This window comes from Sceloporus undulatus, chromosome 3 (assembly GCF_019175285.1).
Source record: "Sceloporus undulatus isolate JIND9_A2432 ecotype Alabama chromosome 3, SceUnd_v1.1, whole genome shotgun sequence".
Taxonomy (NCBI): domain Eukaryota; kingdom Metazoa; phylum Chordata; class Lepidosauria; order Squamata; family Phrynosomatidae; genus Sceloporus; species Sceloporus undulatus.
Genome location: NC_056524.1, coordinates 144,774,610 through 144,802,544, shown reverse-complemented (window position 1 = coordinate 144,802,544; position 27,935 = coordinate 144,774,610). Strand labels below are relative to the sequence as shown.

At 42.5% G+C, this 27,935-nt stretch overlaps 1 protein-coding gene across 1 annotated transcript; it reads right to left on the bottom strand.

Annotated features, from left to right (window-relative positions):
* Positions 1-4,676: 4,676 nt before the first annotated feature.
* On the bottom strand, positions 4,677-26,411 carry ZNF488 (zinc finger protein 488). Its single transcript, XM_042459589.1, is given in 3 exon segments — positions 4,677-5,679; positions 5,682-5,906; positions 25,954-26,411. Coding segments are annotated over 2 exon segments (1,011 nt in total). The 5' UTR covers positions 5,782-5,906; positions 25,954-26,411; the 3' UTR covers positions 4,677-4,768.
* Between the last annotated feature and the right edge of the window lie 1,524 nt (positions 26,412-27,935).

Genomic DNA, 27,935 nt, shown 5'->3' with positions numbered 1-27,935 from the left:
CTTAGTGAAATCAAGATGTGCATTATCTACAGCATTCCCTTCATCTACCAAGCTGACTATATATATATATATATATATATATATAGATAGATATATATATGAGATTAGAACAGTCTGGCATGACTTGTTTCTCTGAAACCCACATTGACTTGTGATTATGGCATTCCATTCTAAATGTTCACAGACTCACAGTTTGATGATCTGCTCTAGAATCTTTCCTGGTAATTGTTGGGATCCTCTTTTTTCTGCTTTTTGAAGATGGGGACGTTTAGCCTCCTTCAGTCTGCTGGGCCTTCTCCTGTTCTCCAGGAGTTCTGAAAGATTATTGCGAGTGGCTCTGGGATTACCTCTGCCAGTTCTTTAATACCCTTGAATGTAGTTCATCTTGTCCTGGATACTTGATTTCACTTAGATTAGACAGGTATTCCTGTACTACCTCTTTACTTATTCTGTGCTGCATTTCCCCTATTGTGTCCTCTGCTCTATTTTCCTCAGGCTGAGCACCCTTTTCCTTTTGTGAGAAGACTGAGGAAATGAAGGTGCTGAGTAATTCTGCCTTTTCTCTGTTAGCATTTTGTCATCTTCTTCATGAATTGGCTCTACCATTTCCTTCTTCTTCCCTTTGGTATGGATATACCCAAAGAAGCCTTTTTATTGTTCTTAATCTGAGCTCATTCTTCAAGCCTGAGCTCATTCTGCACTTTAGCTTTTTTGATTTTCCACTATACATGCGAGCTGTTTGAATTTGTCTTTAGTGATTTCCCCCTTTTTTTTATTTCTTATACATGTCCAATTTAAAACTTAGCTCAGTTGAAAGTTCTTTAGTCATCCCTCCTGGTTTCTTGAGACACCTCCAATTTCTCCTTCTCACTGAAAATGTTTTAAATTGTGTCTTTAGTATCTCCTTTTTGAGAAACTTCCATCCATCCTGAACACCCTCTTTTACTGTTCCTGAGCACAGGATTAACCTCTGTAATCAGCTTTCATAAAGTCTGGAATGCATATCTAACTATCCTTGCCTTCTCCTGAATAGACTAGAAAGCTGGGCCAAAGCTAACAAAATGAAATTCAACACGGAGAGATGCACTTTCCACTTTCCACTTAGGGTGGAAAAATGAAATGCACAAATATAGGATGGGGGACACCTGGCTGAATGAAACTACGTGTGAAAAGGATCTAGGTGTCCAGGTAGACCAAGTTGAACATGAGTCAACAGTGCGATGCGGCAGCTAAAAAGACCAATGCGATTTAAGGCTATATCAATAAAAGTATAGTGTCTAGATCAAGGGAAGTAATAGTGCCACTCTATTCTGCTTTGGTCAGGCCACACCTGGAATACTGTGTACAGTTCTTGGCACTACAATTCAAAAAGGACATTGAGAAACTGGAGCGTGTCCAAAGGAGGGCGACTAAAATGATGAAGGGTCTGGAAACCATGCCCTATCAGGAACGACTTAGGGAGCTGGGGATGTTTAGCCTGGAGAAGAGAAGGTTAAGAGGTGATATGATAGCCCTGTTTAAATATTTGAAGGGATGTCTTATTGAGGTGGGAGCAAGCTTGTTTTCTGCTGCTCCAGAGAACAGGACCCCTAACAATGGATGTAAACTGCAGGAAAAGAAATTCCACCTCAACATTAGGAGGAACTTCCTGACAGTAAGGGCTGTTCGACAGTGGAACACACTCCCTCGGAGTGTAGTGGAGTCTCCTTCCCTGGAGGTCTTTAAACAGAGGCTGGATGGCCATCTGTCGAGGATGCTTTGATTGAGATTTCCTGCATGGCACGGGGTTGGACTGGATGGCCTCTTCCAATTCTACGATTCTATGATTCCTTTTCACTGTACAAGAAATTCCAGGAGAATGTCATCATGCCCACCTAAAGATCCTATCACTTGCACCCCATTAACCAAGTCATCCCTGTTGGTTAGGATGAGATCTAAAATAGTTGTTGCCTCTTCCACTTTTTGAACTATGAAATTCTCTTACAGGTAAGTGAGGAATTTGCTAGACCTTAAACTTTTGGCTGAGTTTGACTTCCAGCTGATAACAGGATAGCTGAAGCCACCCATCACTACAACACCTTCTTTTCTGAGAGTGTGTTCATATGTTTTCAAAAGGCATCATCCAGTTCCTCAGTCTGACTTGGGGGCATGTAGTGGACTCCCACAATAGCATCCCTGTTGTTTTCCTCCCCTTTAATTTTTAACCAGATGCTCTCCAACTGGCTTCCAAGATTTAGATCTTGAATCTCTTCACAGGTGTAAACATCCTTGACATATAATGCTATTCCTCCTCCTTTCCTGTTTGGCTTATTTCACTTTTAAAGATTATACCCCTCTATTACTACATTCCAATCATGAAACACATCCCACCAGGTTCCAGTGATACATATTATATTATATTGCTTTGCTGTGCTAGGAGTTCACATTCATCTTGTTTATTTCCTATACTCTGTGCATTGTTGTAAAGACATCTAAGACCTCCCCCATCTGACTGTGTGAATTCCCCCCTCACACTGTTGAGTCCTTGCACTATTTGCCTTGTTCCCTATATAAGAGTTTGACTATTATCTCCATCGAGTTTCAAATCTATTATGTATCTGAAAGCTCACAGAATGATACCTGGCTTCCCTACTTCTAGAGATCATTCTGTGAGCTTGCAGCTACAGAATCAATTTGAAGCTTTCTCATGGATCATGAGGAAGAGTAGCAGGGAAAGTCCTCAGGGGACCCTTGGAGTACCATCACAGGGAGTATCTGCTAAGCCTCAGAGGAGGGATGTTGTATTGGTGGGGGACTGCTGAAATTCATTTTGTTAGTTCTGGTCCAGCTTTCTAAGCTGTTAAAGTAATTCTGAATTCTGATCCTACCCTCTGGGGTGTTAGTAACCTCTGATAATTTAGTGTCATGTGCAGATTTCATAAGCATGCCCCCATCATTCATGTCTAAAGATGTTGAATAGTACTGGGGACAGGAGAAAATGCTGTGGCACCCCACTAGTCCATTCTGTCCAGATGAGGAGGAGCCATTGTTGAGTATCCTTTGGGTTCAGTCAATCAACCAATTACAAAGCCACCTAACAGACACACTGTCTACCTCACATTTTGCTAGCTTTTTAAAAACAAGACAATCATGAGGGTGGAGGGCTTGTCAAAGGCCTTACTGAATCAAGATACACTACATCCACAGCATTCTTTTAATCTACTGAGCTTGTGATGCTATATTTTAAAAAAGGGATAACATTAGTCTATGACTTGTTTTCTGAGAAATCCAACTTTGCTTTTAGTGATCATGACATTCCTACATGCTTACAGACTATTTCATATTCTGCTCTAGAATCTTTCCTACTGATGAGGTCAGACTGACTCAGAAGTAGTTATTTGGGTCCTCTTTTTTCCTCATTTTGAAGAGGGGGACAAAATTTATCCTCCTCCAGTCTATTGGGATCTCTCCTGATCTCCAGGAATTTTCAAAGATGACATTGGTTTTGAGATGACTTCTGCCAGTTCTTTTAATACTCTTGGATGTAATTCATCTGCCCCTGGAGACTTGGATTTGTTTGTAATAGCCGTATTCCTGTACTGCTTCTTTATTCTTCATTTTCTTTTCTTTTCCCTAGGGTTGAAATCTCTGGTTTTAAAGCCCTTTTCAAGGAGCAGTTGCTTTTTCAAGGATTTCTTTAGCTGTTAAGGGATTGTCTGCTTTTCTCCTCATCACATATCAGCTATTCCTAACACATTTTTGTTCCTCCTCTCCCATCCTTTTCCAGGTCAAACTCTTCCTTCAAAGTAAGGAGTAAATTCAGCTAAGAACAGGAATTGGCATAAGGCTTAACAGGAAAACCTGTAGTCTGGATTTCATTTCTCACCAGCACAGTCCATGCTCAAGTCACATTATTTATAGTGGATTAGTAAATTGGTGTCCCTCATATAAAAAGGCAAAATCATTTGCCTTTTGGATTAAAAAATATATATTTTCAAGTTATCAATGGCTAAATCCATGGATTCAGAATCCATGGATACAGAGGACTGACTGTACTTTGTAAAAACATTTCCTTATAAATTTATCCACAAAGTTTGAATTTTACAGAACTATAGCTAGCTGGAGTTCATGTTAAGTATGGTGTTTTTCTGAAAAGAATACAGTAGAAATCATTGCAGATGTCTGCCTAATAAAAATATGCTAGTTACATCTGGCTGAAAAAAAATATGCTAGTAACTCAACATATACACAGAAATGTGTGTACCTAAACAAACAGTGCAAATATTTATTTATTTATTTATTTAGGTATTTATACCCCACCCTTCAGCCCTAATGGCTCTCAGGGCGGCTTACAATATTATTTTTAATCAGACCGTTCCCTGCCCTCAGGCTTACAATCTAAAAGACACGAAACAAAAGGAGAAGGGAATGATGGAGGGAAAGGGGATGAAGTCCAGTGGTTCTTCTCTCCCTCTAAGGCCTGGACCAAGGCAGATGGATTGGAGGGAGGGCTCTTCCTTCTTCCAGGCTAGTCCTGATGGAACTGGACTTGCCTGGCGAACTCCCTCTCAGGCCGGCAGATGGCAGTTGTGGAGGGTGGAGTCTCCTTCTTCCAGGCTTAGTCCTGATGGAACTGGACTTGCCTGGCGAACTCCTTCTCAGGCCGGCGGATGGCGGTTGTGGAGGGCGGAGTCTCCTTCTTCCAGGCTTAATCCTGATGGAACTGGACTTGCCTGGCGAACTCCCTCTCAGGCCGGCGGATGGCAGTTGTCAAATGATCAAGTTAAGCCTAAAAATGAGAAGTCATATGACGAGATAAATGATGCTGCTCCTGAAAATATTCCTGACAGACAGGACAAGACACTTTTTCTTCCCGCTTCCTTTTGCCACAGGACCCTGGAGAAACACTCTCCTTTTTGTGATTGGAGCGCATGTGGAACACAAGGTCAGACGTCATGCGAAAAGGGAGGTTACATTTTGCACACCAGTTCTGGGCTTCTGTACCAAAGGAAGTGAAGGTAGGAGGCAACAGCATCAAGGAAGCAAAGGAGGAGTTTGAGGTGGATGTGATCTGCATGTGCTCTTTTGTCTGCCTTGGCCATAATCCTGAAATATAAGGGAAAGTGTTGCTCTGAGCAATATTGGTCTGCAGCAATGGAGAGCTGGTCAAATCACTCACAAAGAACTTAGAAGTCAAAAGGTTTTTGTACTTCTTGAGGTCAGTGGCACTGATGCATCCTGACAGCTTCCCTGAGCATCTCCCTGGATCACTCACATGATGAGTGGCAGCCATTGCTCTTTGGTCCAGTAGGCCTTTTGCTGGCTTGCTGAAAGCACTCTTTGGTTCCTCAGAAGCTCTGATGGGCCATACACAAGAGAATGCACTGCCTGATGAACAATAAACTTGGCCATTTTTCCTAAAGTAAGCCTCTTCATTTCCTTGTTCTGTCTTTTTAGGTTTCTCAATTATCAGCTTCATTCTCCTCACTTCAGTGAAGGCACTCTCCTTCTGTTCCAGTACATCCTTATTAACAACTATTTGTTTCCCTGCACTGAACTTCCAGAAAGGTCCCTCTAACACATACTGTACAGTTTTTTCATCCCTGTTCTCACTGTGAAGTTTGTCATATAGACCATTTGTTTTCTCCAACAGCACAGTTTTTCTGCCTTGATTATTCTCCATTTTGTCACAGTTCATTTTTCCCCCACATGGGAATCATCTTTCCAAGTGGCCATTTTGAGCTCTAGGTCTCTAGCAAGACTCTGGAAGTTGGTGGCTTGCTCCACTAACCTACTCTTCATGATTTTTGGGGCAGAATGATTTCTCAAGAGATGGGAGCTATTTTCTGAGAAGCAAAGAAAGCGTGCATGAGAGAGATAGGAGTATTCACACTTGAAAATTTGCTTGCAGTTTGGGCAATCCAACTCTAGAAAGAAAGAAAAGGAGTAGTTAACATGAGAGAAAGAACAGTTCTCTTTATTTACTTTCTACATATTATGCATAAACCCTGCCATCCTCTATCATTTCCCACCCAAATTTTTTGTTTAATCTGACCTGCCAGTTCAGAGCCAATTGGTGTATATAGGAAGTTAAGGATTTTCTCATCTATTTGCATTACTCCTATTTAACTCCATTTACCATTTTGTTGCCCATCTGTCCAGTTTGGAAATATCCTTTTGGGAACTCTTTACACGTGGATTTTCAGCACTTATACTATTTATTTTATTTTTAAAAAATTAAAATATGTACAACACACTCTTTATCTGAAGATTTCAGGGCACTGTAAAATAAAACCAGTCTAACAAGTAGAAATAATTAAAATGATCTTAAAAGGCAACCTCCCCCCACTAAATTAACAAATTAGGTAGTAATTTACAAGTACTTAACAAAATACATTACTGGAACAAGCCACTAACTTCCAGACTACTAGTTTGCACATTTACTACTTCACTACTCACCTCTGATTCCAGATTATTTATAAGTATGTTAAATATTTAAAATATATATGTTGGGGAAAATCCTCTACTTATTTACCTCCATTGTGAACTTTGCTCCTGCTACGCATAAAAATCCTTAGACACTTCCTCTTATGCTATAACTGCTAAGTTTACTTATGAGCTTTCCATGATGTTTTCAAAGTTTTGAAAGAAGTAGCTGTGTTAGTCTCTTATAGTATAAAAAGGAGGAAGAAAGGTGGAGAAAAAGAGGAATGTGGCAGCACCTACTGGTTTTTATTTTAGCATGAGTTTTTGTGGATGTAAACCCACTTCTTTCAATGAGTGATAAAAAAAGCCTTGAGTTATAATGCAGGGGGAATGAGCCTGACTGAAGATGGAGTAGCAAAGAAAACTACAGCCTTGCTGCAAATAAAAATATAATCAATTCCTGCTCTTACATTAAAGCAAATGTAAGTACAACATAAAAGAACTGTGAATGAAAGTCTTAAGCAAAGGGGTGAGTCAAATAATTGGACTCTGACAGATGTAAAGAGCAATTAAAAATTACTTTTGGTTTTGGAGCCAGAGCTAGCTAGCAAATGTCCAAAAGCAATAAGCAAACACCAACCAATCTCCCTTCATGGGTGAGATCTAAAAATGCAAAACCTTCAGATGCCTGCAAAACCTGTTAAATGCCTCAGTAGAGTGAGATCAGAAGAAAGAGTTGCTTTGGAAGATAATAGAAAACTGGCTGTAAACAGAAAAATAATGGCAAACACAGTGAAAGCCAGAAAAGGAGGAGCCAGGAGCTGAGCAACAGCCAGTCCATCATTCTCCAACAGAAGCAAAAATGTATGAACTGAAAACATGGCTCTCAGAAACTATGACAGAAATGCAACAAGGTGCAATCTCAGCTAGACTAGTAGGAAATGACCACACAGTTCTGATGTAGGATATTGAACTTATATTGAACTTTATTAGAACCCCAAACAAAGAAAACTTCAGCGCTCAAGGGTGTCTTTGACAGGACCCAAATGTACAGTGGGTACAGGGTTTTATACAATTTGGGCAGGTTCCAGACCGCCAAAAGGTACGTGCTCGGCATGTACTAGGGTTAGAAAGGGGCGTCCTTTCCGGACGCCCCTAATCCTAGTATATGCCGAGCATGTACAAAATGGCGGCGCCCATTCTACATGGGTGCCGCCATTTTGACGTAGCGGAACGCTTGCAAGTCACAGGCTTTCAGCTTCAACTCCTAGCTATTCCTTCATAGTAGAAGGGGGGGTTGGATGACTCCTGGAAATCCCTTTGAATGCTAGGTTTTATGCATGGCTGAATTCCTGCCATATCACCCCACCCTGTCCCTTCTTCTCTTTTGTGAGGGTCACATGCTCTCAGCCTCAGAGGCAGGGCATGGCCAACTTTCTCTCTGCACCTCTCTCTTGGTGCTGCTAAGGCAAACCCATCATCCACTATTATTACTATTGGCAAGGGGAGTGCAGAATATCCATGAGCGAGAGAGTGTGACTTACCCAATGTCATCCTGTGGATTTACATGGCTGAGCTGGGATTAGAACTCTAGCCTCCCAGTTCACCATAGAAATTCACTGGGTGACCTTGGGCAAGTCACATGCTCTCAGCTTCAACTGCAACTCCTAGGTATTCCTTCATGGTAGAAGGGGGGGGGGGGGGTTGGATGACCCCTGGGAATCCCTTCGAATGCTAGGTTTTATCCATGGCAGAATTCCTGCCATATCAGCCCACCCTGCCCCTTCTTCTCTTCTGTGAGGGTCCCACTCTCTCAGCCTCAGAGGCAGGGCATGACAAACCTCTCTTTCCAATTCTCTCAAGCTGATGTTAAGGCAAACCTACTTTTATTTTGCATTTTTAAAATATTTTTTGGCAAGGAGAGTTCAGAATATCCATGAATGAGAGAGTGTGATGTATCCAAAAGGGGGGTTGGATGAGATGAGCCTTGGGAATCCCTTCCAAAGCTAAGATTCCTCCATGGCAGAATTCCTGCTTGGCAGAAGAGCATTGCCATTTGCCACCACACCCCACCCCCTTCTCTTCTGTGAGGGTCACACTGTCTCAGCTTCAGGGGCATCCCATGGCAAAACTCCTCTTTATGCCAAGAAAACCCTTGGTTGGTAAGATCATCCAATGCCATTATGAGATTGAACAGACCACATGTCCTCTAGGATCCTATGTATTCCTTCATAGCAGAAGGGGGTTGGACTGGATGGTCCTTGAGGTTCCCCCCAGTTCTACCATTTCTTGTTGGGGCTTCAATCAAAGTTTATTTGTTGAGACTGGGGTTTGTGTGTGTGTGTGTGTGTGTGTGTGTGTGCGCGCCTTCAGGTATGCCAGTGCTAGGAATTCCTGCCATTGCACCCCATGTGAGGGTCACACTCTCTCAGCCTCAGAGGCAGGGCATGACAAACCTCTCTCTCCAGCTCTCTCAAGCTGATGCTAAGGCAAATTTATTTTTATTTTGCATTTTAATTTTTTTTTGAAAAGGTAAGTTCAGAATATCCATGAGTGATGGTAAAGCAAACCTATCATGCACTTTATTATTTTATTTTTGGCAAGGAGAGTTCAGAATACCATGTATGAGAGAGTGTGATGTATCCAAAAAGGGGGCTGAGTGAAATGGGAATCCTTTCCAATGCTAGGATTTCACCCCCACCCTTTTCTTTTCTTCTGTGAGAATTTGAATGGCAGAGCATGACATAAAAGGGAGAAGGTCTTATCCACCACCGCCTACACACAAAATGCTCTCCCCTTTTGTTCTCTTTTGTTTGTCAAAGCAAAGCTGTGGGCAAAGATTGGGGGACATCACCGTAACAAAGGAAATAGCCTCTGGTAAAAAACAGTATGAATGGTAGCTTTGCTTACGCAAAATACCCAAATCCTGGCCATCAAATTGTCAGCTGAAAGTCTCACTTCTTCACTTCATTTGGAAATGATTAAAAATCAAAATTCTTACTCATTGATCAAGAAGTGCTCAGAATTTCTTCTCTTTAAGATGCTTTCGAAATTTTCGAATAATAGATATTTCTACCAGTTTTTGAATTTTGAAAAATATTCTTTACATCACTAGCTGTGGCCTAGTCCACTTACAGAAGTACTTATTAATGAGATGACTGAGAAGATAGTAATAGAAATTAATATATGTATGGCTGAACTGAAACAGCAGATGAAAAAAGGGAACCAAAGAATGGATGCTCTTGAAAAAGAACAAGCAACTCAGTGTAAGAGCATTTAGGAGCAATTTATTCAATTTGAAAACTGGCAATTAAAGATGAGTGATTTGCAGGATTGGGACTGATGTTCTAATCTTCGAATTCATGGGTTTCCAGAATTATCTAGACTAAATCCAGAAAAATGTAAAGGAGAATTTCTGGAATAGATCCAAACTCTAGTTCAAGAAGTCATATGGGAACCAACTGACATAGAATGAATTCATAGATCAACCTTCACAAGAGGGGAGCTGACCCCACAGTTATGAACTGTGCAAGTTATTATAAGAAGGGTGTTATTATGCAGGCAAAAAAAATTGATAGACCACTGACATACTAATTGACCTTAGAAGAAGTTTATAATGATCTCTGCCGAGAAACAATACAATTCAGAAGAAGCATCAAACCGTGTATCATTGTGTTGAAAAAAGCAGGAATTAATTATAGTTGGGGAATGCCCCTTTTAAAAAAATATTGATGGGCAGAAAGATTTTGTAAAATAACCTCCCTACAGCTGTGAATGTGAGACTCTGGAAATACTCTGGCCAAAGATCCACAACAAACTTCAGATGCAACAGAAAATTTATTGATAGAACTGGAACAAAGTATTCTTGCCACGTCTTTGCCAAAACTGAAGACCCAGAATGGAATCAGAACCTTAAGATTCCCTCCAGCCCCTCCCAATGAGTTGTTTCCCAGCACCTTTCCCTTTGATGTAAAACCCCTTTCTTTGATCTGTAAAAGTAAGGAGGGAGGTTTTGACCATTTGGTTCCTGGCTTTCCTATGGTGCCGAGATCTAAGGCTGTGTACTGGCTTGGGCTCAGATTCTCAATAGCCCCTCATAAATTACCTGCTGCCATGTCCTACGTGACCATCCCGCTCGTTCCCCATGGAACCTTTCCCCCCTCGTTCCAAGGTTGCTGCGTTGGTGATGTATTATTCTATCTCTATTCTCTGCTATTCTTCTATCCATTTATCTGTCTGCTTGTCTGTCGGTTATCTATCCAATCTATCTATCTCAATCTATCTATCTATCTATCTATCTATCTATCTACTATCTATCTATCTATCTATCATCCCTCACTATTATCTATCTATCTATCTATTCTATCTATCTACTATCTATCTATCTATCTATCTATCTACCCGCTATTCTATCATTATCTATCCCTCCCTTTAACCATCTATCTCTCATCTATTTACCCATTTATCTACCCATCTATCTATCTGGCAGAAGACACCCAACACCTAACTGAGGTGGATTCTGACAGTGAATGGGTATACTATGTGAACTGAATTTGGAGTTTCAAGGAAAAAAAACATACAGGAAGAAGAAGAAGAAGAGAACCAGGGAGCAAGGAGGAACAAGAACTCATGAAGACAGACAGAAAGATGACATTGGTCCTGATACAGACAGGGCGGAAGCCCTCCTTAGGCCAAAACGGGGCTGGGGAGCATGCAGCACCACATGCTCCCTAGTCCTAGTTCGTATGGATAGCACCATTTTGGAAGTGCGCTGTCCATACTAAGCATGGGACAATGGCACGTGCCGGCCTCCGAAACAGAAGCACTGCTAGCACGGATTCTACATGGCTGTGCCAGTGATGCCAAGGTGAAAGGGCCAGGAGGTGTCCGGGGGCATGAAGCCCCATGGGCACCTCTTTCCAGGCCACAGAGAAGCAGCATTTTGCTGCTTCTCCGTGGCCGGGAAAGCACCGGATTGGGGCCTCTGGGCTACCAGTGGGGCTGCTGGCCCAATCCTTGCGGAAGGGGCGGCTGCAGACCACCACTTTTCGCTTTCTGTACTGGGCCATTATATATCAAAACACATAACAATAAGATATGGATTTATTAAGATGGGTGTGTGCTCTCCCTCTACCAATCCGGGATGCCTCGGGTGCACCCACTCCCTCTGGTCCACAGCCTCCCCCAGGCCATTTTTGCTACCTCCATTGGCTCACCACCTTCCTGCACTCTCCTTCCTTCAGCCGCTGCAGTGATATTGGTTAATAGCCATAGTACGTAGAATAAGGAGCCCGGTTAGCCTCTGAAAAAGGATTTAAGGCACACGTACCAGGGGGCCTGCGCTCCCGGAATCTCAACCTCCCTGCTCTCACCCATATGTTCGTCAGCTCCCGTATAATGGAGGTGTGCCCTGGGGGCGGGGGTGCCTCAGAATTTTCTGGATCTTGAAGAATAGTTTTTCAGGGTCTAATTTTGTTCTGCACTGGATTGGGCCCCAGTAAATGCCATGCTGAGCTAGTATGTTGGAACCTTTTTGTACAGGTGGAGGTTTGGGCGGTTTGTAGACCGCATCCACCCTCTACTTGGGATTTGTTTTCCCAGGCTTGAAGCAGCAGCCTGGTTCCCTTGGCCACTAGTACTCGTTTAGCATTCTAGGTGGTGGCATCATGGCAACCCACCAGGAAGCCAAAATGAGACAACTAGTAGCCAGGGAGCAAGCAGCAAAATTCAAAAACCAACAGTTGTCTGGAACATCCAATGGCAGGGATGCACTTTGTAACATTAGAAACTTTTTTTACATTGTACTAACAATCTTGCCTCCTCTCTGGGGGTTAGGGCGGGCCCATGAGACCTCTGTTCCTTTCTTATGGTGGCCAATTGGGTCTTCGATTACAGCCCCAAGCCCACCATTTTGAGCAGAGAGAGCTTGCAGGGTGCCTCATGGAGAGCCTTCCCCCACTCTTTCCTGTGAAAAAACAGCGCTTTTCCTCCAGGCTGTCGGGGAAGACATAAGAGCCCCAGAAGCCAAAACACAAATGGAGGATCATGGAATTGATGCAGGAAAATGCCCAGGGCCACAGCAGACATGCATATCACACACAAACAACACTGAATGAATGCGAAGTAGCCTTCCCTCCCTGGATTGTTGTATGAGTTCTGTTCTGTTGGTCCCCCCCCCAACTCCTCTTCTCCCAACTCCCAACCACAGGGATTTTGTGGGGTATGGAGACAGTATTCTTGAAGGAAGGAGTTCATCAAGTGCTGAAGATAACCGCCCAAATGTTATACAGAGATGCTTCAGCGACCATGCCTGGGCTGCTATAAACACTGGCACTTGGGTCATAGAATCATAGAATGATGAGTTGGAAAAGACCTCAAGGGCCATGCAATCCAACCCTCTGCCATGCAAGATACACGATAAAGCACTCCTAACAGATGGCCATCAACCACTCTTACAACCCTCCAAAGAAGGAGACTCTACCGCTCTTGGGCAGCATATTCAACTGCCAAACAGCTCTTACCATCAGGACATTTTTCCCAATGTGAGTTGCAAAGACCAAGAAAGTGGAGGGACAGGTTGTATACTTGTAATGCATTTCTTGAGTGGTCATCTGTGACGCACAAATGGGTTATCCTGCACCTTCACAGTCGTAATCTTAGAATCTAGAGCGGCCTGCACAATGTACGACTCATGGGTTGCATGCAGTCTACCAAAGGATTTCAAGCGGCCCATCAGGACCTCAAGGCTCCTGCACTACCAAGCTTTCTCCTGGAAAGAGATAGACTATGGAGGAGACAGGTAAACAGGCTGGGCTTTCTCCAGAGAAGGTTGGGCTGGGAGGAGGAGGAGGAGGAGGGAGAGGATGAACATGTGCTCCCAAGCCTCTGCCAATGGGTTTTCTTGAGAGGGAAGTATGGGCTGAGGAAATGGAGATGAATGAGCATTCCCCTTAAGTCTCCCCTGCCACTCTGCTTTCCCGAGGACGGGCAAGGCAGAAAAAGAGGATGGAATAAACATTTTATTATTATTATTATTATTATATTATTATTATCATCATCATCATCATCATCATCAATCATCATCAATCTAATAATATTAATGATTCAAATAGTTTATTCATTAATTAACGTTTACTTGGAAAGTTGGCTGCTAAAATAAGTAGCATCTCTGTCAGAGCACAAGCACTCTCTTCAAATTGTTTCATGGATATGGCCACTAGAGAAACTGGAACAAAGGTAACAGGGTTTACTACAGTTCAAGTGGCAGGCACTGAGTCAGCATTTGGAAGCTATGAATCATGGAATGGCTGATGCAGCATGCACTGGGGTTGAACACAGCCAGGTTTCAATAGCTGTCACATGACCCCAAGGGGTTCGGACGGAAATCTCCATGTGGGTTGTTGGTTGTGGTGGTTGGCGGGCATTTTGATAGTACAGAGTTGTGAATATTCAAAATGGGCAGTCTGATATTCTGTTTAAGTCCTGTTGAGTGAATCTGGCTGTCCCGCAATTCAGTCTCAAGAGAAGCCAGTCTGTGTGGGGGATTTTTCCTTTGCAGCTTGGAGCCGAAACTCTGCACAGAGGCCATTGCTAGGCATTCTGCCTAGTGCATAATCTCTGCATGGTGTATGCTAGACTCCATTGTCTACCTACCCCAACATCCTTAGTTGGGGACTGAAGATTTACTTTACTAATACTTAGTGAAGGGATTAATGTGGGATGGGATTTTTTTAAAATGAGATATGGAATCCACAATTTCAAACAGTTCGATGAAGAGGGGAAAATGTTGGGTGTCTAAAGAAAGATGGATGTCTAAGAACTTTCAACTGAGCTAAGACAGGAATAGAACAGAATGATGTATGCAACTGTCAGTGATTAATGTTAAGAACAAAGAGAATTGCTATAATAATCATTGTAGAGAAATAGAAGAGGACAACAAAAAAGGATAAGAAACCTCTTTCATGTCTCCTTGAGTCCCTATGTTGAGAGAAAGTGGGATATAAGAAATAATAATAAATAATATAATAAAATAATAATAATAATAATAATAAAATAATAATACAGTGAAGTAAAAGGAAAATTCAAACCAAGGGTAGGGATGTGTTATGATCAGCAGAGGATTAAATACATGATCAAGACAAAATAAGGTGGAACAATACACAGGAGAGCTCTTAAAGAGATGAAAGGCCAGGAGTGCCTGTTATCAGCTTGGCTGATACGCCAGCTGCGACCCTACCTGGAGCAGCGGGACCTAGAAATGGTGGTACACGTACTGGAACCTCTCGTCTTGACCTGTTATGCACTGTTACTGGGGCAACCCTTGTGCCACGTCCAGAAGCTTCAATTGGTACAAACATGGCAGCCAGATTGGTCACTGGAAAATCATCATTTGACCATATTACACCAATTCTAAAATCATTACATTGGCTGCCCATTAGCTTCCGGGCACAGTACAAGGCATTGATTATTACCTATAAAGCCTCAGGCTTGGGTCCAGCTTCTGAAAGGAATGCCTCCTCCCATACAATCCCTCCCCACACTCTGTTCTTCAGGAAGAATCTCTTACCGTCGAGCAGAACCACATTAGTGGCAACATCCCAAAGAACTTCTCTGTTGCCGCTCCAAAAATCTGGAATAACCTCCCTGAAGAAATCCACCAAATATCCTCAATGAGGCTTTAAGAAGGCAGTAAAAAACGTCTCTCTTCAGGCTACCTATCCGATTGACTAGGTCATGAATGAAAAAACCTGTCCATATGTGCTCCTATGTTTTGTTGTTATCGTGTAATGAATAAATTTTTTTTGATATTTTATGATGTGTATATTTGATCTCATTTTACAAATTAATATCTTACGTAGGGTGGGATGAGAGATGGGAGACCTTGTTGTTCTACTGGTATCTTAAAATCTGTTGTTATCCACCTCGATCCCCAAAACGGAATTATTATTATTATTTTATTATTATTATTTTTATTATTATCCTTTTGAATTTTGCTGCCCGAACTAGACACACTATTCCAGGTGGGGTCTGACCAATGCAGAATAGAGTGGCACTTACTTCCTTGCTCTAAACACTATACTTGATGAAGCCAAGAATCGCATGGTTTTTTAGCTGCTGCATCACACTGTTGGCTCCTGTTCAAACTTGTGGTCTACTAGGATTCTTTGTTCCTTTCACATGTAGTCTCGTTAAACCAGATGTTCCACCTATATCTTGCATTTTATTTATTTTTATTTTATTTTTTTATTTTTGCCCTAAGTGCAGTACTTTACATTTCTCTGCACTGAAATTAATTTGTTTAGCCCAGCTTTCTAATCTATTTCAGGTCATTTTGAATTTTGATCCTGTCCTCTGGGATATTAGCTGTTCCTCCTAATTTAGTGTCATCTGTAAATTTGATAAACCACCCCCCTATTTTTTCATTAATAAAGGTGTTGAGTATCACTGGGCCCAGACAGAATCCTGTGGCATCCCACTTGTCACTTCCCTCCAGGATGAAGAGTTACCCTTTGGGTTGGCTGGTCAACCAATTACAAATCCCCTTTAACAGTTGCATGTCTGACCCACATTTTACAGCTTGTTTATAAAAATGTCCTCGGGGACCTTGTCAAAGGCCTCTGAAAACAAGATATACAATATCCACAGCATTTCCCTTCATCTAGCAAGGTGGTAATTTTATTAAAATTTTATTATCTGGCATGACTTGTTTCTCTGAAATCCAGTTGACTATTTGTATTTATGGCTTCCCTTCAAATGTTCACAGACACTCTGAAGGTTTCGATGGGGGCAAACCGTCCCCGATGTTTTCTAACGAGCACGAGCACGGGCGCGCACGGAGTGTGATGGGAACCCGATGGGAACCAGAACGCTAGTTTACCGCACTGTGGAACGCCGCCGCTGCCGCTGGCGTTCCCATCGGGTTCCCGATGTGTTCCAGGAGGCGCCATTTCTGGGAACAGAGCGTGCTTGCTATTTGTTGAATTCTTCTTTGGTGATTTCCCCTTTTACATTTCTTATGCATGCCTGTTTAAAACTTAGCTCCATTGAAAGTTCTTATCATCTAGTTTCTTGAGATATCTCCCATTTCCCCCCCCCAACTGGAACAGTTGAAATTCTGCCTTCAGTATCTCCCTTTACGAAACCTCCACATCCTGAACCCCCTTTTGTTTTCAACCATGGGACCACCCCCCGTTGAGTCATAGAGTCAAAGATTTGGAAGAGACCCCCGGCCCTTCAGTCCACTCCCCTGCCATGCAGGAGATCTAAGCATCCCTGACAGATGGCCATCCAGCCTCTGTTTAAAGACCTCTAAGGAAGGAGACTCCACTACACTCCAAGGGAGTTCGCTCCACTGTCAAACAGCCCTTACTGTCAGGAAGTTCCTCCTAATGTTGAGGTGGAATCTCTTTCCTGGAGCTTGTACCATTGCTTGGGGGTCCTTGTCTCTGGAGCAGCAGAAAACAGCTTGCTCCCTCTCAATATGACATCCCTCAAATATTAAACAGGGCTATCATTCACCTCTTAACCTTCTCTTCTCCAGGCAAACATTCCCAGCTCCTAGGTCGTTCCTCAAGGACATGATTCGACCCTTCACCATTTAGGTCACCCTCTGAACATGCCCAGTTCTCAACATCCTTTTTGAATTGTGGTGTCCAGAACTGGACACAATATTCCAGGTAGGGTCTGACCAAAGCAGAATAGAGTGGCGCTTACTTCCCTTGATCTGAACTGTACTTCTATTGATGCAGCCAAAAATGCATGGCCTTTTAGCTGCTGCTATCATTGACTCATGTTCAATTTTGGTCTACTTTGTTATCAAGTTTGGTTTATATAATTTGGTTGCCAAGCAATCAAAATCATGCCCCTGACTGACCCCATCGCAGCTGCCATTACCTAAAACGAGCTGACCACCTAGCCAGCTAAGCATTGCTGGACCGGTTGTAGAAAAAAGTAAAATTAAACTTAAGAAACCATTTCTGGAGTTGCCCTACCAGTTTCGCAGGCAACTGAAAGAATGAGGACAAAAGAAGTTTGCCTCACCTATTGAGGCATTAAGCTACTCAGCCATCTAGATATGGTCCTCTCCCAGAAGTGGCAGACCCTTTTTGTGTATCCATTGTTTAGCTTTAGTCAATAGATGCCATCAAATCTTTGTTCATCAGGTAGCTATAGCCTGCAGCAATGTTTCGCAGTATAAACAAGACTCAGATTCCCACCTTCCTTGGGCTTGTGAGCTGAAATTCCAAACCTCAAACTTCTGTCGAGCAACTGCTCCGGAGCTCTCTTGGGCACTGCGCCCCACTGAAATCACTTGGGCAACCAAAGCCACTGTCTCTTTCAGGCCCTCTTGTTAGCTTAGCCCACTTGAACTTCGCTCCTAGCCCCGTGGTCGCTGCTTGCTTTCTCTATTCCTGTGGCATGTCCACCTTCCAACATCTTCACATCGTCGTTGGAGAAGATCCTCAGGTAATTATTTCAATGGTGCTCTATCCTTTCTCCTTACTTCCCAAATCTCCCCTCCTGCTTTAGATTGATGTGTATGTGTGTGTGTGATCCTTTTGTTGTGTGGCTTTAATAATGTTTATAATTTAATTGCAACTCATTGGCATTGGGTCTCTGTTTCTTGGGGTTGGACTAGATAACCTTGGTAAACATAGGGACACGATCCGCTGCGTGCGTTGTTAGGACACGCCTCTTGTAATTTGAGTTAATTAAATTCCCCTAGTTCGATCCTTCTAACAACTTGGACTCCAGGGGCCATTCAGGACTACCTTTTGTACCAAAATGTAACCTGGATTAAAAGTGGGAAGTTCCCATTGGCACCGGTTTAACACATCAAAATTAGGGTCTTTCACACCAATCCAGGGCAAATCTCCTTAGAGCGTTTTTTCCAAAAGTGGATTATATCCTGTTTCTTTTAGGAAAATCTGTTTCTCTCTGCTGTCAGGAAATGTGAACTTGGCTCCAGTCATGATCGGGTCAAGTTCAGGAGACAGATTTAGGTCAGAGGGAGGGCAGTGGGCCGAACATGCCTCCCTCTTCACACTGGTCGCTATGCAAGCAGCATTTTTAAAAATGTTTGTGTGTGTGGTGACAGAATATGTGATGCTTCTGTCCCCTTTTAAATTGCAAATTGATCATAATGTGTGAATGCTTTTGCTACATATGTGTATTAAGAGAGGGGCATTCTGGGGTGGCAATCAGAGGGAAAGCAAAGAGAGGATGCAGAGATGGCATTCTGTGGTGGCAATCGGAGAAGCAAAGAAAGAGGATGCAGAGATGGCATTCTAGATGAGGTATTTATTATTTATTATTATTTATTATTTTTTGTGACAGATTATGCACATGTTTGGGCTCGAAGGAAGAGGATGGCATCCGAGGGGAGGCAAGGGCTTTGGAGGTGGCATTGGGTGGAAGCAAGGGAAGGGAAGAGATGGCATCGGGGGGGGGGTGGTGGAGCAAGGCTTTGGAGGTGGCATTGGGCTGGAAGGGAACGGAAGGGAAGAGGTTCCAAAGGGAGGAAATGCTGGGCTGGAAGCGAAAGGGAAGCTAGGTTTGGGCATTCAGAGGGAAGGCTGTTGAAACCCATGACTTTGGGGAGTCACACTCTCCCAGCCTCAGGGGAAATCTCCTCGAACCAGTCTTGCCAAGAAAAATCTCCGGATGGGGTTGTTTTAGGGTTGCCATAATCTGTAATTACCCAAAAAACAAACAAAACACACACACACACCACACACACACAACACACACACCTGGAGGTTTTTAAATTTGACAAGTTAACAGAATATGTGAACACTGCCACCAGTTATTTTTTAAAAAAAGGAGGGGAAAGCACCCTTCGTGTGGCCAATGGTTGTAGGATATGTCACCTTTGACAAAGCGGAAGTGAATTTGATTGACAACAAAGGGGCTCCATTTTAAAGCTGTACTGCAAATGAGAACTTTCGAGGGGGCAAAATGCATTATAAGGTAACGGATGTCAGACTTCTACCTGGGAGATTCAGTATGGGGGCAGTTCTGCCCGTTCAGTCCAGGTTCGGCCACCATCTTGAGGGGGAGAGACGAGCCTGGCCTGGAGGGACTGGGAGCCCTCCCCCCGACCACCATCTTGAGGGGGGGAAGACGAGGCCTGGCCTGGGGGGACTAGGAGCCCTCCCCCTGACCACCATCTTGAGGGGGAGAGACAAGGCCTGGCTGGAGAAAGACTAAGACCTCCTCCCGACCACATCTTGAGGGGGAGAGAGGCCTTGCCATTTTTTTGTATTGTTTTGCAATTTTTACTGTACACCACTATGATCATTGCGGATAGCGGTCTATAATAAAACTTATTATTATTATTATTATTATATTATTATTTATATAATGTGCTAGTGAGAATGAGACCCCAGATCCCTTTCACATGTAGACTTGTTCCGCCCACCCATCTTATATCTGTTCATTTCATTCTTCCGCCCTACGTGCAGTACCTTACATTTCTCCGTGTTGAAATTATTTTGTTAGCTTTGGCCCTGTCTATTTCCCATGCTCTGGGCATTAGTGTAGAGACCATAGGATCACCCCCAGTATTTCTCTAAGTTTACTAAAATCATCTTTCCTAAAGTCTAGAGTGTGTGTCTGACTATGCCTGGCTTCTCCTTTCCATTGTATAACAAACTCCAGGAGAATATGATCACTCCCAGCTAAGGATCTCACCACTTGCACTCTATTAACTAGGTCATCCCTGTTGGTTAGGATCAGATCAAAAATAGCTGATCCCCTTGTTGCCTCTTCCACCTTTTGGACAATGAAATTGTCTCCAAGGCAAGTGAGGAATTTGCTAGACCTTGAGGATTTGGCTGAGTTTGACTTCCAGCAAATATCAGGATAGTTGGTTCCCATCACTACTACATCTCTCTCCTTTCTGAGTGTGTGGTCATCTGTTCTAGAAAGGCATAATCCAATTGCTCAGTCTGACTTGGGGGTCTGCAGTAGACTCCCACAATAACATCACTGTTGTTTCCCTCCCCTTTCATTTTTATCCAGACACTCTCCACTTGGCTTCCAGGATTGATGTCCTGGATCTCTTCACTGGTGTAAATGTCCCTGACATATAAGGCTATTCCTCCTACTTTCTTGTTTGGCCCATTTCTCTTGAAAAGGTTATACCCCTGTATGTCTACATTCCAATCATGAGATTCATTCCACCAGGTTACATTGAGGCCTATTCTATCATATTTGCTTTGTTGTGCTAGGAGTTCAAGTTCATCCTGTTTATTTCCCATGCTCTGGGCATTAGGGTAGAGACATCTAAGACTGTGGGCCTTCCCCACTTGCTGCTTGTGTAATGATTTTTTGCCTCTCACTGTTGGATCCTTGCACTATTTGGCTTGTTCCCTCTTTAACAGGTTGACTATTATCTCCAGAACCTTGATGAACTCCTACCTTCTGAAATACTGGCTCCCTCCCGCATATAAGTCAGTTTAAAGCCATCCTGGTCAAATTTTTGAGACTGTTGGCAAAAACATTTCTGCCAACTGGCGTGAGGTGCAACTCATCCCTTCCCAGAAGTCTCTTTTCATGGAACCCAGAACCATGATCCAAGAATCCAAATCATTCTTGGCAACACCATTTGCAGAGCCAGTTGTTTTCATCCGCTATTTTCCTCTCCTTTCCTTGACCATGTCCTTCAACTAGTGAAGCAGATAGGCAGTAAACAACTGAGACTGCCCTTCTAGATGTTGCAGAAAAACTGCAAGGCTAAAACTGCTTTTCTATCCTAAGTTGCAACTTTGGAGGTGAAGACAAACAGGAGGAGAACCAGATCCATGAAATCAGAACTATGTTTATTTGCCGGCAAACTCACAGTCCGAACTAGTGTTCTGATAAGATGCTGAGAGCCCTTAGTTGTCAGAACAAGTGTAAAAGGTTCTGCCATAAAGGATAAAATATATATAGATTAATGTAGTAATATAGATGTAGTTGTAAAGGGTAGTATGCCGGTTGGGTTATAAAGTGGAAATTTTTAGAATGTAGTTTTAAAAAATGGCTTCTACATTACGGGGGGGGGGGGGGGGTTGGGATTGCAGATGCGAAAGTAACTGGCCTGAGAACTCTCTAATTCAAAGTTAAGGCTGTCTGTGAGAGATTTGGTTCCCCTAGCAAGGGCCGTTTGTATTTGTTTTACTTGGGCATTGGAGGCTGGATTAGGGAGGGGCTGTCCGTGTTAAGAAAGGAGGAATTTTCTTTTGTACTTCAGGTTTGGCAAAAAAAAAAGTGTCTCTGGTTGTTCTGCCTTATTTCATCAATAAAATTTATTTTATTTCAAATGAGTTTTATTTTTTGAACATAGGTCTGACCCCAGACCTCACATTAGTAAAGGAAAAACCATATCTTTTATAGTTAAACAAAGGATCCGCTTTAGCAATTCTCATTGGATACAGAAAAGTTTAAACATATAGACTTTCTATGCAATCAGCGTACAGATTCCTGAATACATTAAATGCACTTTAAGATACATTTTAGACCCTCACAGCTGCATTCCATTCCTCTCTTATCAGTTTTGTTATTACTTGAGAGGCCCCTCTGTACCATCCTTGTACTAAGCTACACGTCTGTTATCATAAATTATTTTGACTTGAAAGTAAAGTACCAGACATCTGGCAAGCATCCTTTAAAAAAAAGTCACTCTGCCATTTTTACCCCATCATGAAAAAACTCTTCTTCAGCATTCTTCTTTACTGAGGCTCCAAATTCATGTTGTCCACATTTTTCTAGCTATTTCTATATGCTTATAGGAATTAATATATGAACCACATATTAATTATTGATTTTTACTGCCACACTAGGAGAAGAGATGAGATGACAACCTGTTCATTCAACTTCCTACCCAGAGCCTCATAATCCCGTCTGATGTTCTGAAGGGTGTGCCTTGCATTATCGTTCGTACGAAGCAAAAGAAAGGGGTAATGGTCAGTAGGGCTGACAAGTCTTGTCAGCCTCTCTATCACATCATGAATTTTTGCCCCAGGGAGACAACACACCTCCTGAGATATCTTGTCAAGCTCACACACACCACTGATTCTGTACCCCCTCAGCAAGGAGTCCCGCAGGACCACTACCCACCTCCTCCAAGGCTTAGCAGCAGCCATTCCCTGTGCTGATTCTACAGGGATCTCCTGCACTTCTGCTGAGGACTGTCCATGCTGCTCTCCTTCATCATCCCTGATAAGGGGGAGGACTTCAAATTGGTTCTGCAGCTGCAAGCTCCCAGAATGATCCCTGGTGTTTTTAGTTCTGTGTGTGACAATTCCTCCATCTGTCAACCTCCTTGTAAGTTAAGTGACCTCCTCTCCAGAAAATTCCTCCATGTGTTCCCCAACCAGGACAGCCCATTTTGTTCTGTTCAGGAAAACATCTTGCTTCCTAATATGCAGAAAGATAGATACCCAGGCCTCCAACTGCTGGACCATCTCTTCCAACAGGTCTTGCACTTGCTGCAGGTGAGGCTCCCCACATCCATAAGCAAGAAGACGAACATCCCACAAGTGTTGCAGATAACTGCAGCATCTCCCTCACTGTCCATCCTCCAGTAAGGAGGCACTGAAACAAGACTATGAACTTCCTCCTCAAAAACTGATTATTAAGGGAAAAGACTACTGTTGGCCTGACTCCCTCTTTGAACTCTGCCAGTCAGCTCAAGAGAAACATACCCTATTCCATGTTCTTAAGACTGAAAAGAAATTGCACCATTGTTTGTTGTTAGCTGCCTTAGAGTTGACCTCGACTCATAGCGACCTTGTGAATGAGCTGTCTCCAAGCCTGGAGTCCTGGTGGTGCAGTGGTTAAATGCCAGTACTGCAGCCACAATGTTGTGAATTCAATCCCAGGGGCTCCAAGGTTGAATCAGCCTTCCATCTTTTCATAGGTCAGTAAAATGAGTACCCAGCTTGTTGGGGGCAATTAGCTTACAGATTGTAAACCACTTAAAGAGTGCTGTGTTCACTGATAAGTGGTATATAAATGTACATGCTATTGCTATTGCTCTCTGCTCAGGTCCCATAGGCTCAGGCCCATGGTCTCCCTGACTGAGTCTATCCATCTGTCATACAGTCTTCCTCTTTTTCTGTTTCACTTTCCTCAGCATCATTGTTTTTTCTAATGAGTCATGCTTTCTCATGATGTGGCTGAAGTACAACATCCTCAATTTAGTCATCTTGGATTCCAGACAATTGTTTGTCTTTTTGGCCATCCATCACATTCTCAGCACTCTTTCCCAACACCACATCGCAAATGAATTAATTTTCTTCCTGTCTGTTTTCTTCACTATCTATACATGATAATGAGGAATACAATGGCTTGGATGATTTTAATTTTAGTGCTCAACTTTATTCTTTAGAATTTTGTTAGTTCTTTCATAGCTGCCCTTCCTAATCTTGTTCTGATTTCTTGACTGCAGTCTCTATTCTGATTAATGTTTGGCCAGTCATTATAAGGCATTTGCAGAGCAGTATGCACAAGAATCAGCTGACAGGGCTGTTCCTAATTATATCTTTTCTCATGCTGAGAACAGGGCAACCTGAACTGAGAGATCTTCTTTGTTTCAATCTTCAGAGAGAAAAAAATCGCAGGATAGAATTTGGTTTTTGGCTTTCAATCATGTTTCTTATAGGATAAAACATATCATATTTAGACTTTGGTATATAGTGCAAAACATTCCCATTTGTGCAAAGCTACCTATCATTGGGTTACACATGACTACAAATTTATGAGATGCATTAGTACACACAGATTTCTCTCAACATGAGTGGATAAGTCTGACCACATTAGGACATTTTAAATGTGATATTGTTCCTGCTGCCAACAATGCTGAGAAATCAAGATGTTTATTTTCAAAATGACCTAAGGGGTCTGAAGGTAGTCGTCTACTACCACAGCTTTTCAATATATGTTATTGTCCTTTAGGCAAGCTCATACAGCTTCCTACTGAAACTACTAAAGGAAAGGATATACATTATGAATATTTCACGTTTGATATCTGAAGAAATGAATTTGTGTTTACTTCAATGTAGATTACTTGTAGTTGTTGTGCTAGAGACAGTTCTATGTGAAGCTGGTTTCCTTATAATTCCACGACTACAACTTGACATTTGAGGAAATACAAGACTTTAAGTTGTTGTGATAGACAAATTATTTTCACTTTAGCAGTTCAGTCAAGTAATGTTATTGTAAGTACTATTTGTCAGTAAAGTCAATTTTGCAAAACATTCCCTGCTACTTTCCGTATATAATAATTGTTAATTATTTTCTTAATATTTTACTTTTTGTTAATTTTTAAATATTATATTTGATAAATTGTATGATTTTGCCTGAGTTTATTAAGAAATTTATATGATCAGGAAAATAAGTGTGTGGCTTTATAATCTGTTCTATATTTATTAAGTAAAACAATTCGCAAATGTAATTACACATTTCACACAGATAGTGCAGTGTAGGAACATTTGCTTTCACAGAAATTTGAGAGTAGGCTTAGAGTGTAGACTTGATTATATCTCTTACCATAGTCTTTACGTAGTCTAGGCATATTGCTTTCTTAACCATGGTATGTTCAAGGCACATACATGATCTCTTATAACAGTGATTCCCAACCTTTTCTATGCCCCACACACCTAGAAAATGTTTGATTAATGATTGCACCCTGTACAAAAGTAATATCACATTTGAAGATGAAGTAGTATAATTTCTAATTTTTGAATCACAAATTGAACTACTGCAAGTGAACAAACTGGACTTTTTAAAAAAAACTCGTTGCATGAAATGCAAATCTAAATTGAGTAATTAGATTCTAATTTATTCAGAAATTAAAAAAAAAACCATTATCTTGGTTGTACCCACTGAAATACTGTCTCACACCCCCGGGGCTGTGGGCACCCTAGGTTGGTAGCCTCTGTGTTATAAGGTACCCATATCAAAATTATAACGTTCATGGCACTGGAAATTCATTTAACATGGCACTTACAGTACATTGCATTGTGAGGAATATCAATAATATATTTATATTACATCTACACCACACATATCTCATTGTCATTAAGGAAATTGCTCATCTCATGAAGCCATTTTATAGGCATTTCACTATTTGGAAACTGCAGCATTTCTAATAAATTTCATTTCATATGAAGAATCTATCTGCTTACAAAGTAACATTCAAGAACTGATCAATTTAATTCAGCATTCTTGCACATTTCCAATGTTGTAGTACATTTCTATTGCTGTACATTATTTCAGCATAACTATACTCATTGTTACAAAAAATAAAGTCTATCTGTCCAGAGAATACGTTAATTCTCTTTGTCATACTAACCTTCTACAGTATGGTAAATACAGTATTCTCACCCCATCTGGTGGGAGACTGCAAATAACCATGTTTTCTGGATCTGATTGCACAGGGTAATTAAAGTGCAATTGAATCTGCATAATAGTGCCTCTGTTTAGGCTGACCACATAACAATGTCATTCTTCTGCTATCATCCCATGGAAAACAGTTTTAAAAAATAATTCTTTTTTACTTACAGAAAAAAAATCCAGTAATGACCTCGTGTACAGCTTCTGTCACGCTCTGATTTCCAGTGCGAGAGTTCAATTGTACTGTTATGCCAAATTCAGATGGAATGGTCAGCCCCTGCCAGTGCCTCCCAAGAAGGAAAGAGAGGAGGGAGGCTGTGCAATGAGACAACACCAAGGTGTGTTGATTGGGGTGGGGGGGGAGGAAGGGAAGCTTGAAGCAAAGCCTTTTAGGGGGGGGGGTAATGATGGCTGCTGATTGGTTGCTGCCTGAAATGTCATCTGTCAAAGTGAGGGGGGCAATCTGATGGGAAATATGAAAAGAGAAAGAGAGCGACAAAGACAATAAAAGTGGGAAGTGGAAGCTGCCTTCATTTGTATGTGAGAGAGAGAGATGGGAAAGAGGGGGAGTGAAGAGGGGGAAGAAGGAGAAATTCAGATAGAGTCAAGGGCCCACCTCCAGTGATCATGTGAAAGGGGGATGAGGCATGCACGTGCTGCCAGGAAGGCACTTGGGTACACACGCACACTACTGTATTTACTCTCTCTCTCTCTCTCTCTCTCTCTCTCTCTCTCTCTCTCTCTCTAGCTCTAGCAACCAAGGCCCCAGCGGCATCAGCAGAGCATGGTGGACATACAGAGACAGACAGAGGGGCAGGCAGGTGCTGGCCAGGCAGTGCTGTGAGGAAAGAGAAAGGAGTGAGGATAGGTCCAAATAGCTCCCCTCCTCGCTCCTCCTGCATCCTCCTCCCTCCCAGGGATTGCCATCTTCAGCTGGTCATGCCCTGGCCAGCAGGGCTTGTGGGTCCCAGTGAGGCTGAGAGAAAGAGGTGGTAAAGGGCTGCCAATGAGGAGGTGGGAGAAGGAGAAATTTGGAAGAAGGGAAGAGCCTGCCCTCCAGTGATTGTGGGGAAGGAGGTGAGGTGCAAGCGCTCTGCTGGTGGAGAAAGCAGATTGCTGTGTTACACACACACTAGCATTGGCTTGCATTCTTTCTTTCATTCTCTGACACTTCAACAATCAGTGAAAAGGGGAGGGGATACGTGACAACAGGTCTGGACACTGTAATCCAAGAATCCTATGCAGGTGGCACAACTGAAGGGAATAATCCTGTCTGAATAATGTTTTCGGGGAGGAGCCCTGGTGGTGCAGTGGTTAAACAAGCCACAAGGTTCTGAATTCAATCCCAGCCAGGGGCTCAGCGTCGACTCAGCCTGGCATCCTTCCAAGGTTGCTGAAATGAGTACCTAGTTTGTTGGGGGCAATTAGTTTATACTTTGTAAACTGCTTAAGTACACTGATAAGCGGTACAGGTATAGAAATGTACACACATCCCTCCACATTCGCTGGGGATAGAGACACAAGAACCCAGTGAATGTGGGAAAACCACAAATAACAAAAACATTATGATTTTACCTGAGAGTAAACCTCTCTAGAAATCTCTAGGAGGGTGTTCCCACTTGCCTATAAAGTGGATCATGAAGCAAATTAAGAGGTGTCATTCCCACTGATGCCCGAATTAGTTCCTCAATGCCCCAGAATCATTTCCGCTGCAATTCGATTCAAAATCGAATTATATCGGTTTTAAAAAATAGTAGGTTATAAAGTGGGTTATTTTTGAAAACGGGGTATGATTCGCTGTATCTGAATAGGAACGACAAGGGTGTCTGATGCGGGAACCTGGAGATGGGAAGAGCAGCGCTCAAGGGGCTGGCCTGGGGGTGTCACCCTCTTTGGTCTCTTTTTGCATCGCCAGCACCATTTTCTTCAATTCACATAGACTTTCCCCCGGTGGATTGCAACCTCCCTTCTGCTCCTCATTCATACACCAATGTGTGAGAAGAGCCATTGAACACCATTTTAAACTATTATTTTTCTTTTTTCACCTCTGCCTGAGCACCTGAGCAGCAGATGGGCTTTGCAGTACATGCCTGCTTGATCGCCCCCCAGACAACCCAGGGAGCAATGGGGGAGGCAAAGAGATTTTGGGG